Source organism: Gracilinanus agilis, chromosome 5, assembly GCF_016433145.1.
Source record: "Gracilinanus agilis isolate LMUSP501 chromosome 5, AgileGrace, whole genome shotgun sequence".
NCBI lineage: Eukaryota > Metazoa > Chordata > Mammalia > Didelphimorphia > Didelphidae > Gracilinanus > Gracilinanus agilis.
Window position 1 is genome coordinate 312,573,273 of NC_058134.1, and position 15,098 is coordinate 312,588,370.

The following is a 15,098-nucleotide window of genomic DNA, read 5'->3' on the forward strand; positions in this document are numbered from 1 at the left end:
TTGCCCACTTTGATACCTTCAATTTCTTTTTCTTCTCTAATTGCAACTGCTAGTGTTTCTAGTACAATGTTAAATAATAGAGGTGACAATGGGCATCCTTGTTTTACTCCTGATCTTATTGGGAAGCCCTTCATTTTTTTCTCTTTCTTATTTATTTTTTTATGTTTCTCTTGAATTCTATATTTAGGCATCATATTTTCTGTTTAGGTCTGATCTTTTTTTCTGGAATGCTTAGGAATCTTCTCTTTTATTAAATGACCATACTTTCCTCTGAAAGAATATAGTCATTTTTGCTGGGTAATTGATTCTTGCTTATAGATTCAGTTCCCTTGCCTTCAGAAATATCATATTCCATATCTCTTCCTCCCTTTTCCCGTGAACATAGACCCGCTGTGACTGCCTTTCAGGTTGTTTTCAAGGAGAGGCTTGCCACTTATTGTTGGCTTTGGATTTGTTTTCTTTGAAGTGTGACATAAATATTGGTTTGGAAGGATTGTCAGAGCAATTTGGGCTTTAGGGGCTCCCCAGCTCTTTGTGGAGGCCTGGCAGGGAAGACCCAGCGCGAGGCCCACTGCCATTCAGGTGGGACTGTGGCCACCAGGCAGGATCTGATTGACCCAATCCAGGTGGGTCCTGGGAATTGGGCAGCCAGTGGAAAGGTCAGGAATCCAGTTGCTCAGCCTCTTCTTTTTTGGAATTGAATTCCTCCTTGTAGCCTCCACTGGGGAAACGGCTTCAAGGGAGTTCATTTCCTTGGGCCAATGGCTCGGAACTTGGGTTTCACCCACCAAACCCTACCTAGGCAGCCTGGCCCCGGGCGGATTCGTTTGGCTTTGTCAGAGCAGATCAGCAGCGAGAGTTCTCCTTCGATGGCGGTGGAGGCTGCTGCTCTCTAAGGTACTCCGGCGGGGAGGGAGGCTGGCCAGAGGCATCCCTCCACCCCTCCGTTCCTCCCAGGAGACATTGGCGTGGCGTGGCGTGGCGTGGAAGGAGACCTGTGAAAAAACCCTGAAGAAAATCAAGCGAAGATTGGTCGGCGTCCATCTGCAGTTAGACTTTGTGTTTCCGTGCAGCATTTCAACCCATTTTCCATATTATTTGGCTGAGAAACCTTTGGCCGTGAGGTCATCTTCCGGCCAGAAGTCCGCTCTTCTTCCTGTGTTGGTACGGCGCCCCCGGCCTGCCTTCCCTGATCCAGCCTCCGGAGATAAGTGCCTCGGCCCCCGCCTCGAACTCGGCACCAAACCGTCTCCCTTGCCCCGTTGGGTGGCCAGTGCGGATACTTCTGCTGTGCCCCGGCGTTGTCCCCCTCAGTGGATGCTCCCCAGGGGCAGGCCCCGCCCTGGGCTTTCTGCTGCCCCTCTCCGGGCGCTCCTTCCTGACTGGCGGGGCAGCCCTCGACTTCTGGGAAGCGAAGGCGAGCCGCACGTTTGTGGCTTGCTGCAGGCTGCGGAGGGCGCCCCGACCCCCCTCCCGTCAGCCTCTGGCTCGTAGGCATGTGGCCGACTCCCCGCGCGGTGCTGCCTCTTGGCCTTCCTTTTCTATGGCTCGGTGCCTGCAGAGCAGGGCCCACCGACGGGAGCTCCTGGGTTCTGGTCTGGCCTCAGAGCTTTCCTCACCAGGTGACCCTGGGCCGGTCACTTCACCCCCATGGCCCGGCCTGACCGCTCCTCTGCCTTGGAGCCCCTCCTCAGTACGGATTCTGACCGGAAGGTTGGGCTTAAAAAAAAAAAGGGTTTCCCAGAGACATTTTCGAGGCTGCCCCGATACCTGCGTGTCACGTTCATGGGTGCCTACAAGATGGGGTTCCTTTTACGGCCAGGGACGTTGTCCGTGCCAAAAATGAGGCCTGGTCGGGCAGGATGGACGCTTCTGCCCCTTCCTTGGCCCGCGGGCTTCCGTCCTGCCAGGCCCCTGCCGTGCACCTTGAGGGCAGGGACTGTCCCCTGGGCTTGTCCTGGACCCTGAGCTCCTGGAGCCCCTGGTGCCCCTGAGGCCCTGCTCCTTTGCCCTCTGTCCATTCGGCCGTCTTCCACGGAGTCCCTCAGAAGCGTTGGGCGCTCGGGCTCCATTTTGGGTCGTCCTGCTGGCCCTCGTGGGACCCCGGCTTTGTCCTCTCCCCCGAAGGCTTTGGTGCGGAGCTGCTCCTTCATCAGTGCCTGTTGTCTGTTGTTAAGATTAAAAATGATAAAGACTGATATAATAATAGAAATTAGTAGTTTAATTAAAGCCATGGCCATGTCGGTAAAATAGATATAAGACCGCCGGAGCCCATCTTGTCCCTCTGGTACGCCAGCCAGCCACTCTGCAAAGCCCAGAAAAAGAGGCTTTCTCTAGGCCCTCCTCCGAATTTAAGCTGCCCCTTACATGGGGACGTCCAGCGTCCCCACGCCTTAAACCGGAAACCGGAAACCCATCGGGATCATGGGAAATGTAGTCTCACAGTCCCCACGTGTCCATAGGGAGTCTGCTAGACACTTCTAAATAGCACTTCCCTGAATTCAAAACAAACATGGATAATACCTTTTTTTTTTCCTTCCCTGAAAACTCTTCTTAGGTACTTTTAAAAATTTTAAACCAGTATAGACAGAAAGAATACGTCGCTCCGCGTGTTCTTCAGCAGACGCTGAATTATCTTAATCAAGGGGTCGTTCATTCTGTAACCTGGAAGCAGATGAAGCCACACATACAGGTCAGTTTTCTGCTCGGTCCTGCTTGGTCCTGGGGGGCTCTTTTCAGGACTCTTCAATGCGTGCGAAGGCCCCCCAATGCCCGAGAGCTGGCCGTGGTCGGGAGGAGGGCGGAGCAAGGGGCAGCCCGTCTCGGCTGGGCCCCGAACGCGTTCCTTCCCTTGGCTGCGTGTTGTTCGAACCCGGCTCGTGAGGGGGCTCAGAAGGGCTGCCTTGGGGAGAACTGTTCCCCCACGGCATCTGCTCCTATTCCGCCCTCTGGGGAAGGTTCCGGGGCGCACGTTCTCTGCAGCTTCTTTAAGCTTCTCTTTTCCCACTTGTTGCTCGGCTTCATGACAGCATTTGAAGTTGGGAGTTCGTGGGAGCTTGGGGGGGACTGAACGGATCCTTATTTCCGTACAAAGAACGGGGAACTGGAAGAGATTTTAGGAACTTGGATTTTTTTTCTTGGTTTACATTGTAGAAATCTGTGAAATGCTTTGAATCTTCAACAGGATGACCCTAAAAAATGCCTTCAGAAGCGTGTGAGGCAGAGTCACTGCTTTTGCTCTACTTTTGGAAATATCCTACGTGCAGAGCTGCAACGACTCGATTAAAGTTTCAGATTTACGTTCTGCTCTGTCGCGTCATGCTAGACTTACCTACTTGTTCTGTTGAAGCCAGAAAGAAACAAACCTGCTTTGACTTTGTGTCATGATGCCTTTGGCCGCTCTCAGAATTAAGGCTTTCGTTGTTCAGCCCTTAATTACAACGTTAAGCCGATACGTTCCTCGAAATGGACTGACATCACAGAGAATGTTTTCTCTTCGTTTCCTGAGGGCCTGGCGCAGGGCTCGGGACCCTTCGGCCCTTAGGCTGCCCGGGGTCTCAGAAACGATCGGGCCCCCCTGGCCAAGGAAAGCTCAAGTGACTTGCTCACAGTGGCATAAGCAACAAATGTGAGCGGCGCATTTGAGCCTAAGTCCCCTGTCTAAAGCCTCTTGGTTTAATGGGATGTTTTTCTTTTTAAAAGCTTTTTGCTTTTGTAGTCATTTGTTGGGCCTTTTACAAAGCCTTCTTCTTCTGCTGCTAGCGAGTACAGATAGCTCTTCTTGACAAAAGGGATCCTTATAATAAACGTTAACATGCCAAAATGAAGATAAGCCGACATTGTTTTCTTTTGGATTTCCTTGCTCTTAGAACATATGTGAAGACGTGATTTTCACTGTGATGTGTTACAAAGACGAGGACGAAGAGCTGTGGCAGGAAGATCCGTATGAATATATCCGGATGAAGTTTGGTAATGGAGATGATTTCATTTCTCTCCGATTGCTCTTTTTGAGATGATTGGTCGCATGATTTGGGTGAGGGGCCTCTTTAGTTGGACACCTAAAATCGCATCCTTCTGCTTTCGTGTTCGGTAGTGCAGCCGTAGACGCTGGGTTAGCCGGGGGCTCTTGGGGGGGAGAACGTTGTCGGCCCGGCCCGGCTCGAGCCTCGCCTTCCTCTCTAGAATCTCGGGAACGGAAGGGCTTTTGTTGGCTTTGGCCCCCAGCGGCTCTGAGTCTTGCCCAGACGGCCTAGAGCGGTGGAACTCTTCCAGCGTCCTGCCTAGAGCCCTTTGGCTGCTGCCTGGCTGGCCCCCAAGCGGACCCCCTCCAGAACTCCTGGTCATTTGAGGTCTGAACTCCGAACTTGGCTAAAATGTGCCCAGGACGTTCTTGGCAAAACTCTTCCTTTACAAAGGTAGCCGCATTAGCCGTTGGCATGTCGACGGTTAGGATGCTTTGGTTTTTTTTCTTACCGAGACATTTTTAAAAAAGACGAGTCTGGCCAATTCTGAAGGACTCCTGATGAAAAATGCTGTCTGCCTCTAGAGAACGGCCGGAATCGGGCTGAATGCCGATGGAATCAGAGTTTTTGAACTTTCTTTTGTTATTGGGGTTTTTGGTCTGGGCTTTCTTTTGCAACACGGCTAGTGTGGAAATATTTGCTTGATTACCTGCGTATAATTTCTAGCCAATTGCTGGTCATCTCAAGTTGGGGGGAGGGGAAAGGAGTAAATTTAGAACCCCAAATCTTCAAAAATGAACATTCAAAAATGTGGTTTGCATGTGATTGAGAAAAAATAAGCAGCGTTAAGAAAATCGAGAGAAGGCTCACAAAAACGTAAATTTGTGGAGAATGTGCAGGCCTTTTTCCTCTTTCCCCTTTGGGTCCCTGGAGAAAGTTAAGTGATTGGGTGATTTGTTTTTCTTGTGTTTTCTTATAAAGGCCCAAATGGCTTTTTTGAATAGCTGTTTCTTTTTTACTTTCCTCCCCACAATTTTTTAATTAACATTTTATTTTAGTAAATAGCAAATAAATTGGCATTTCCCTCTACCAAGTTGTACAGAAAATAACCGTTGTCAGTCCAATGGTGAATTTCTGTTATGTTCAACTTCTTATATTTTAGCAGAGAAGAAATACGCCGCCTGCCTTTCCGAGCTGCCCTGCTTGTTTGTAGCCCTTTCTGGGCTTCCTTCTTTTCACTTCTGTGTTTTAGAGAAATACTCCAGCGGCCCTCGTCACGGCTTCATCTCCAGCCCCACTATTTCTCCCCCTCAGATGAGGAAATAAGTGGAGGAGAGTCTTGTTGACAGACAGCGTGCATAGTCAGGCCAAACAGATTTCCACACCGGCCGTGGCCCACATGCATTTTGTATTCTGGGTCTTGAGGCCTTTGAGCCGTGAGGAGGGAGGTCCCGCGTGGGTGGCCATCGGCCCCCTGCCGTTGTCTCCGTCAGAGTTCGCCAGCCTTTCTGAGCTGAGTGAGACAAGCGAGGTTGTGCCGTCAGCCCTCTCCTCCCGTCTCCTGCCTCCGAATTGGAGGCGTTCAGAGGCCGGATGGTCTGATGGTGGCGATCCGGGCCTCCATCCAGAGTGGCTTTCTCTAAACTGCCCATTCGGCTTGCTCTCCACGCGGGCCATTGTTGTCGTGCTTACCTCTCTGAGCCCAGGCCAAAGTCTTCCTCCAGAACATTTTCTCAGTTATCCTCAGAATTTTTCCAGATGGGGCAGCTAGATGACCCAGTGGATAGAGAGCCAGGCCTAGAGACGGGAGGTCCTGGGTTCCAATCTGGCCTCAGACACTTCCCAGTCAGGTGACCCTGGGCAAGTCACTTGACCCCCATTGCCTACCCTTACCTCTCTTCTGCCTTGGAGCCAATACACAGTATTGACTCCAAGATGGAAGGTCAGGGTTTAAAAAAAAAAAAAAAAGACATTTTCCCAGACTCTAGAGCAGTGATTCCCAAAGTGGGTGCTATGGCCCCCTAGTGGGTGCTGCAGCGATCCAGGAGGGCGGTGATGGCCACACGTGCATTTATCTTTCTTATTAATTGCTATTAAAATTTAAAAAAAATTAACTTCCAGGGGGCTAAGCCTTATTTTTTCTGGAAAGGGGGCGGCAGGCCAAAAAAGCTTGGGAACCCCTACTCTAGAGAGTTCTTTTTGTTCTGTCAAAGTACGTCACGGCCTGTTTTTCCTCCCGTGGCACTTAAATGTCTGCTTCGAGATTTCTTTCTGTGATAGCAAAGTCCTCCCAGTTCTCTGTGGCCCTTTTAAAGCTACGCTCTCGGTGTCCAAAAGCTTCAAAACTATGTGTCTATTTACTTATATATCGTGAGAGCGCATTTGCTTGCTTGCCCTGTAATCTCCCCATTTTAGTTTGCCATGATGGCATTCAGTCCTCTGTGCAAACTGTGTGCTTTGGAGCTGCGTGTGAATTTTCTGTGAATTCACTGACATTCTGTTCAGCGTGTTCTGGAAGTCCGTAGCCGGATGCTTATTTCTTCTGAAGCCCTTTGCTAGGCTCTTTCTCTACTCGCCTCGGTTAGCGCCGTGGCTCCAGGCGGAGGTCGGGGACCCTGAAAGGCCGGGGCGAGAGGCCGAGGCAGGGCGGGAGGCCTCTTCCTCCTGCATTTGCCCTCTTAGTGGCTCGCCTGTGCCGAGCCCCCCCCCCCCATGTGTCCTCCCTCGGGGGCCGGGCCTCTGGGGCTGCCTCTCCGCTTCTCCCGGCCGCAGGAAGGCTGGCACGAAACGATCGCTTCCATGGACTTGGTCGCTGCAGAAGAGGCTGAGGTTGGGATCCGCATGTGGAGAGCGGCCCTCGCCGAGGGTCTCGGGCCGCCGTGCTTTATCCCGACCCTTCCCCGTTTCTGCCGATTTTAGGGAAGCGTCGCGCGCCCCGTCTGATGATTGCAGTGGTTTTTTCGGTCGTTGCTTTGCCCCGAAAGACTTCTCTGGTATATTATGTATGCAGGAGAATAAAGTTTTCTTCTTATGTTGTAGAGGAAGGAGTCATCCTTTTCCCGAAGATTTTATATAGCTGTAGCGGAAAAAATCCCGCTCCTAACGGTTTCATTGTCTGCAATCTTAGATGTTTTTGAAGATTACGCATCTCCCACAACGGCAGCTCAGAACCTGCTCTATACTGCCGCAAAGAAAAGAAAAGAGGTATTGTACCCTTCGTCCGTTCTAGACCCCTCCAGTGAGGCTGGCACAGGAAAGGGGGGCTGGGAGCCAGTTACGCAGGGATGTTTGGGGGTCACCCGGGGAATGGGAAGGGCTTGGGGTTCCGGGTGCCGTTCGGTGTCCTCTCCATCGGAGCGACAACCTTCGGGCGCTCTGTGGTCATTTGCTTGTTTTAGGATGAAAATTGCTTTTGAAATGACGTTAAATGAAGAGGCCTTTTGGAGTTCATGCAGACTAAAACCGATGTCCTTCTTCTCCTTAGGTGTTGCCCAAAATGATGTCGTTTTGTTATCAAATCCTTACAGAACCGAACTTTGACCCCAGGAAGAAAGATGGAGCATTGCATGTGATAGGTTCCTTAGCTGATATTCTATTGAAGGTTAAGATGTTAAATTTATTATTCAAACATAATATTCACTAGAGTTTTCTCTTATTTTGATTGGAGGCTGAATAAGATGGTTTGATAGATTTATAGAGCAAAAGATTCCAGTATTTCGGAACAATAATGATAGCCATGTTCTTGTTACTGGGTGTATTTTTCAACCGAATGTGGCCTGTGGAACAATTGAAAACATGACTTAATTGGGAAAAAAAACCAACCTTTGCCTTACAGCTTCCTAAGCTTGAATGTTTTTAGGGTAAATTCTGATTCTCTCTGGTGATGGGACGAGTTTGTCAATGAATATTTATTTTAACTCATACTGTCAATCTTTTCCTCTATAAACTTTTTTTTACCAGATCACATAAAAAGCAAAAAAAAAAAAACCCAACAAAACTGATTGGGTTGAGTTTTTTTGTCTTTATGACCTCAGTTATGTGGGTCAGGAAATGGTAAAATAACTAACTTAAGACACTCAGAAAAGAAGGAAAAAGGAGTCTTGGAGATGGAGAGTTAAGAGAACTCTTAGCAGCCTTTGTTCCTCTTTTGACAAATTTTTCTTAAATCTTCGAGGCTGCTCTTCCTCTCTTTTCCCTGCTAATTTGAATAAAATCACAGCAGGCAAATTTTATCACTTGATGAACATCTATTGTATTCGACATGATTTTTCAATAAGTAGTTCCTGATACCCTCAAAGACCTCTCCATTCTCAGATTTCTCCCCATGGGGATCTTTTGTTTTTTAAACTCTTATCTCAGGTCTTAGAATAAATACTAAGGGGCGAGCCAGGCCGGGAGTCAGGAGGTTCTGGGTTCACATCTGTCCCCAGACACGTCCTAGCTGTGTCGATCTTGGGCAAGTCACTTAACCTCAATTGCCTGGCCCTTACTGCTCGGCTGCTTTGGAACCAAAACTCAGTATTCATTCTAAGATGCAAGGTAAAGGTTTTTTTAAAAAAAAAAGGGGGATACCAAACATCTTTTCCAGGACAGAAGAGTGATAAGGACAAGGCAATTGGGGTTAAGTGACTTGCTCAGGATCACACAGCGAGGAAGTGTCTGAGGCCAAATCTGAACCCACGACCTGTCTCTAGGCCTGACTTTCTTCCACTAAGCCACCTAGCTTCCCCTGTCCCATGAGAATCTTGAGAATATCTCAGAGTATTTTTGCTTTTATTATTATGCAGTAGAATAAACAAAGATGCTTTCCTCGGGAAAAATCTCCGCTTCTTACTGTTGAACATTTGTCTCGCATTAAGAAATCATTGCGGGGCAGTCCAGGGGCTTAGTGGATAGACCCAAGTTGCCTGTGCCTTCCTACTCTGCCCTCTTGGAACCAGCACTTAGTATTGTTCTAAGACAGAAGGGAAGGGCTTTGAAAAAGGAATTTTTGGTCCCAGAAGAGACTCTCGATCATGAGATCTCACATTTTCTTAAAAAAAACCACAAAACGCCCCCAAATTCATCTTGCGTTTGGCTTTACAAACGTTCGGCTCGTTTTGATTTCAGCTGATTGTGACAGAGTTCTCACTGATCTGGTTGAACCCACCAAAGTGGTTCATGGAAGTCCGCAGGCCACCGCGGATGATGGCAATTACTTTTTTTCCTTTCCACAGAAGAGTATATTCAAGGACCAAATGGAGTTGATGCTGCAGAATCATGTATTTCCATTGTTTTTGTCTAACCTGGGATACCTCAGAGCAAGAGTAAGTTTCCTCGTTCCATTCTTTCAGAGCTGCGCCCTCTTCCCAGAGTAGAGCGTTCCTGCCATCACGAGGCTGGCTGGCTTGCCTAGAGACTCCCTTTCAGCTCCCTTCCTTTCATCCGCCCCCCGTCGCCGTACACACACACACACAAACGATTTCCAGCCCTTCTTTTCGGTATCTGTCTCTCCCTCCCGCTCCCCGAGAAGGCAAATAATCTGCCAGAGGTTCTGCCCGCGCTGCCATGGGGCCTCGTTCCCCACGTCGGGAAAGGAGACGGAATGCTGCACGGGCATGAAAGCCTCGTGAAGGACTCGAGGTGCCGAGTGCTGCGCCTCCGTCCGCCTTCCCGCTCTAAAATGGGTCTCTTCAGGTTGTTTCCCAAAACGGATCTCCTTCACGCTGGCTTTTTCAAACCCGAAAGACAAAATGTGGCCATGGAGCCGGCCAGAAACTAGAAAGAAAGGAGCTTTCACTGCTAAATTCAGAAAGGGTTCCTCTTTGGAAGCCTAATGCTGTGTTGGATATTAGATACATTCAAAAACCATGTCACGATGGCCCTTTGGCGAAACTTGATCTAGTTTTCATAATTAGGGAAAGGGAAAGCCATTCCAAAACGCTGTTCCTCGATTTGCTATTGTAGCGATTTTTAGGGAGTTCTGCATTGAATTTTCTTCGTTTTTCAAGGCTTTTTTTCTTCTAAATTGGATCTCCTAAAAGAAAAAGAATGTCGGTGATTAAGTGAAAGCACCGAGAGAGAAACTGCTTAAAAATGAGTAAACGCATGATTTCTCTGTCTCTGTGAAAAAGGAAGCGGGCATTAGCAGCAGCTACAGTGCAGTTGCTAAGAACATGTTATGCCAAAGGAAGCTCGTTTTTTTAAATTAAGTTACTGAGATGTTGTAGGCGTGGTAGTCTGGTGTTCTTGTCGACAAAAAGAGAAGTTTGGGCTCGATGCTAAGGAATTCATTGGATGGTGCCAGGAGCTCCTGTCCTGATGGGAGGTGACACACGGCTCTGTCTTTGGCACTGCCTTGCTTGACTTTTTTAAAAAAGTAAATTCAGATGATGTTGAAGTTCAAGAACATACATCAAGGTTCAAATTGGCGTCCTAAGGCTTAACGGTACGCTGTGCTAAGTAAAGTGTCGTCTCTGTCTAAGGAGCCGATTTCAGAGTCTTAGAACAGAATCGTGGAGTCCGAGTGAGACCTCGGAATTAGTTCCACATCCGAAGCAAGGGCCCCCCCAAACAGCCTTCGTGAGCGACTGTCGCCGTCACTCACTGGATTCAAACAGAATCTGGAGCTTCGAGTTTTAGATTACTGCAGGATTAGGAGTATTTTTAGTTCATTGCTGAGATCTTCTTCTGACTTACTGGATCTAACGAACTCGGGCCTGAGCAGGGTCTGTCCAGTCCCAATTCCACGTGGTAGAATAGTTTCTTCATTTCGTTGTAGAATTTGGTGCTGCTTCCACGCAGTCACTGTCTGATTTCTTATTACGGTGCTTTGGCAGTCACTTAGCAATTCTTTACTAAGCACCCACTAGGTGCCAGTCACTGTCCTAAGCACAAGAGGTCCCTGTCCTCGAGTCGTACTTGCAAAAACTACGCTTAGAAGATAGGTGCAGTGCAAGCCGGAGGGAGGCCCCTGCGAGGGCTCTCAGATGGGAGTGCGGAGGGGCACTTGGAAGGCCCTCCTACAGAGGGCAGCGTCTGAGCCGCCATTTGAAGGAAGCCAGGAATTCAGGATGTGGAGGTGAGGAGAGGGAACGTTTTGGGCGCAGGAGAAAACCTGTAAAGCGGTCTAGTTCAGAGATGGAGCGTCGTGTGAGAGTAACAGCCAGAACGGCGGCGTTTCACCATCAATAAAATGAGAGAATACTGGACAGGTAGACAGGGACCAGCTCGGGGAGGATTTTAGATTTGGACCCTGGCCGTCCTTGGAGGGGTGGTGACACGGTCAGATCCATACCTTTGGAAGATTAGTTCAGCAGCTGAGTAAAAGCTGGAGAGACTTTAAACGTGATGCCGGATGGCAGAGGGGACGTTGTACTGGGGAAGAAAGAATAGAATGCCAAGAAGAGTCCATGGAGAGAGATTTGCCTTAGCAAAGGGAGCGAAGAAGACATCCGAAGGGCGCTGAGGGGAAGGCAGAAGAAGGGGCTCTTAGTGAATGGCTTCCATTATTTTCCGTCAAGTAGGAGGCAAGGTCTTCAGCTGAGAGGGTTGGGGGCTGGTGTGCCACAGAAGGCTCCAGGAAAGATGAAACCCCCTGGAATAAGCCGTGTGATGAGTGGCATAATGAGCTGGGTAAGGAGATGTAAAGGAGTTGCCCTGCTACTGCGAGGGGCCCAGTTGAGATTATGCATCATACATTGGTAGTAGACCCACTCGGCACAGTTTTGTGACTCGTTTCCATCTCTCTTTGATAGCTTATGATAGTGGCAGGAGGTGGGGGCTTGGCAAGGCATGATCCAGGGTCTCAAGAGTAAGAAATAGCCTAGAAATAAACTGGCTCACTAATTATTCCAGTTGATAAAGGAAAGAGAATAGAACTACTAGCGAGGTTATGACCTGGAAGAGAATGGAGGGGTGGCGGGGATGGCAAAAAGGAAGGACAGGCTTAGGGGTCATGAAGTGGAGAGGCAAACGGAATTCTAGAAACGATAATCAGTTGGTTTTTCAACTATAAAGTGGGGGTAATGCCATTTGCATTGTCTGCCTCCTAGGCCCAATGTGCAAAATGTACTTTAGGTACTGTAAGTGTTCACAAGAATGGAATCTGAAAAGTTAGTCCTCTGGGAGAGCACCATAGTGACTAGTCAGCGGAGGAAGCCGGAGAAGTGTACGGACCCAGAAACACGAGACAGAAAAAGCAGGGCTGCTTGGCACTGTCCCACAGTCAACTTAGTTTTGCCTTATCTCTCATATTGGAAAAAATAAAAGCAAAAACTAAACTCAGTGAGAGGTTCATTGAAGAACATAGACTTTGAAGTAGGAGGGAAATAAGCCTTTTTTTGTAGTCTTTCTAGGGAGGCAGACCTCCGTTAACATCCACTTTTTCATGCCGTATGGTGTCTAGTGAGTTTGAGTGACAGGAGGGTGAGGATCATAAGGATAAGTCCTAGAATATCTTTAATAGTATAGTAGGGGTGGAATGGGATTTTATCTGAATCAGGATTAATTCCTGTTGGGTTGCTGGAGCCTGTTTCGTGAAGGAATAATAGGTGGACGATGACGAGGGCTAGGATAATGAAGGTAGAATAAAGTGGAAGGCAAAGAATCGGGTTAATGTTGCTTTATCTACGGAAAAGCCACCTCAGATCCATTCAACCAAGGTTGTGCTGATGTAAGGAATAGCTGATAGGAGGTTGGTAATAACAGTGGCCCCTCAGAATGACATTTGTCCTCATGGAAGAACATAGCCTACAAATGCGGTTGCTATAACTGTTAGGAGTAGGATTACTCCGATGTTTCAAGTTTCTTTGAATAGGTAGGATCCGTGGTAGATTCCTCGTCCTACGTGGAGGAATAGGCATATGAAAAATATGGAGGCTCCGTTTGCGTGTAGATTGCGAATTAGTCAACCGTAGTTTACGTCTCGACAGATGTGGGCTACTGATGAGAAAGCTGTTAGTGTGTCTGATGTATAGTGTATAGCTAGGAATAGCCCTGTAAGGATTTGGATAATTAGGCAGATTCCTAAGAGAGATCCGAAGTTTCATCAAGCTGAAATGTTGGAGGGTGCTGGGAGGTCGATAAAGGAGTGGTTGATAATTTTTGCAAGTGGGTGAGTTTTTCGTAGGTTGGTCATTAAATTTTTGTAGTTGAAATACAACAATGGTTTTTCATGCCGTAGGTTATGGTTAAAGCCCATGCTAAAATAATAAAAATGATAATTATTTTTTTTATTTCTTTGTTATTAATTGTAGGGTTTGTAGCTTTTGCTTCTAAGCCTTCTCTGGTATATGGGGGGTTAAGTTTGGTTGCTAGTGGGGGTTTAGGCTGTGCGGTGGTGGTGTGTTTAGAAGATGTATTTTTAGGGTTAGTTGTTTTTTTAGTTTACTTAGGTGGTATATTAGTAGTTTTTGGTTACACTGCTGCTATGGCTACAGAGGAGTTTCCGGAAACATGGGTTGGAAATGTTGTGGCTATAAGTATATTATTGTTTGTTCTATTGATGGAAGCAGTGTGATATTATTTGTCTGGAGAAGTTCATGTTAATATAGCTGTTGAGTTGTTTGATTTTGCTGGGACCCATTGTATTGGTCAAGATTTTAATGGTGTTTCGTTATTGTATTGATGTGGTGGTTGAGCTCTAGCTTTGTTAGGGTGAATTCTATTTATTACTATTTATGTTGTGTTAGAAGTTGTTCGTGGGCGGAGGTTAGATAAGTGTTAAAATGAGTGTTATTGAGATTAGAAAAGATAAGAAGTATGTTTTTATTAGTCCTTTTTGAGCTGAAGAAAGTTTTGAAGATGCCAGGGAGTGAGTATAAGCTTGACCTTTAGGTCCTGCTTTCTCATACCAGTTGAGATCAATTAGTATGGTAGCAATTCGTTGACCTGTAAATAGGTTTATTAGGGGAGTCATTCGATGAATAATATGAGTGAAGTAACCCAGTAAATTAGAGAAGGAGACAGTCTGGTTAGTTGAGTTTATGAGTTTATTGCTGAGAGAGTTTAGTTCTATGCCAATTAAAAGGCCCAGGAGGGTGACTATTAGGGCAGATAGTTTGACTATGGTTGGTATGGTTATGGAGATGGATGATGTTGGGGGGATGTTGGCTGTTAAAATGAAGCCTGCAAAAATGCTTCCTAGAGTGAGTCGTATAATAGGGTTAATAAGGTTAGGGTTGTTCTCATTAATTGGGGTTATTGGTGTAAATCGGGGGTGACCTAGAAGGGCATAGAAGATAATACGTAGGCTGTAGATAGCGGTTAAGGAAGTGGCAATTAGTGTTATAATGAGGGCTCATGAGTTTGTGTATGATGTATTCAGGGCTTCAGTGATTGAGTTGGTTGGAATATGAAGGTCTCCAGGAAAAATGAAGAGTAGAATTAACCCAGGTTGGAATCAGATCAAGCGTTACCTGAGGTTCAAATAGAATCCCCTAGAAATAGAATTACAAAGCAAGTTTTTTAGTGCTAATGGCCGTGCTTTGGCGTGGGATCCTCAGAGGCTGATTTCATTTCCATCCTGTACAAGAGTGGGTCGAGGTTCCCTCCTCACAGAAGTATCGGCGGAGGAGAAGAGTTAGCCGAATTTCTAGCCGTGGCCCCATTTCATAGTTTGCCAAAGACAAACATGAACTTTGGAAACTTTCTACAGGTTTGTCACTTGCCTCCTTTTATTTAGGGAAATAGATTGGGGTTCCAAATGATAGAGTTATTGGCAGTAAAATGTCACGGAAAACAGAAAGAAGCAACCAATGTGGCTATTTCACAGATAGGAGCATAAAGGGAGGTGGCCAGGGGGAATGCTAGGAGACTGCACCCATTTTAGCAAAGAGAAAGTAAGGTAGATTAGGATGGTGGCAGTGATAACCAAGGTAGGAGGTAGGCAAGGCTTGGGAGGAAAAAAGAATTAATTAGCTTGGGCCTGGGGCAGCTGGGTAGCTCAGTGGATTGAAAGTCAGGCCTAGAGACGGGAGGTCCTAGATTCAAATCTGGCCTCAGACACTTCCCAGCTGTGTGACCCTGGGCAGGTCACTTGATCCCCATTGCCCACCCTCACCACTCTTCCACCTATAAGTCAATACACAGAAGTTAAGGGTTTAAAAAAAAAATTAGCTTGGGCCTGAACAACATCTGGAGTTTATCACCAGGAAT

General features: G+C 47.3%; 1 protein-coding gene across 2 annotated transcripts in view; it reads left to right on the top strand.

Annotated features, from left to right (window-relative positions):
* IPO8 (importin 8) overlaps positions 1-15,098 on the top strand; it is a 119,461-nt gene that overhangs the window by 54,032 nt on the left and 50,331 nt on the right. For both annotated transcript variants that reach the window (XM_044679349.1, XM_044679350.1), the window contains exons 9-13: positions 2,558-2,692; positions 3,870-3,969; positions 7,090-7,166; positions 7,447-7,563; positions 9,179-9,268. In XM_044679349.1, the coding sequence (XP_044535284.1) occupies positions 2,558-2,692; positions 3,870-3,969; positions 7,090-7,166; positions 7,447-7,563; positions 9,179-9,268 (519 nt within the window). The remainder of the gene's footprint in view (positions 1-2,557; positions 2,693-3,869; positions 3,970-7,089; positions 7,167-7,446; positions 7,564-9,178; positions 9,269-15,098) is intronic.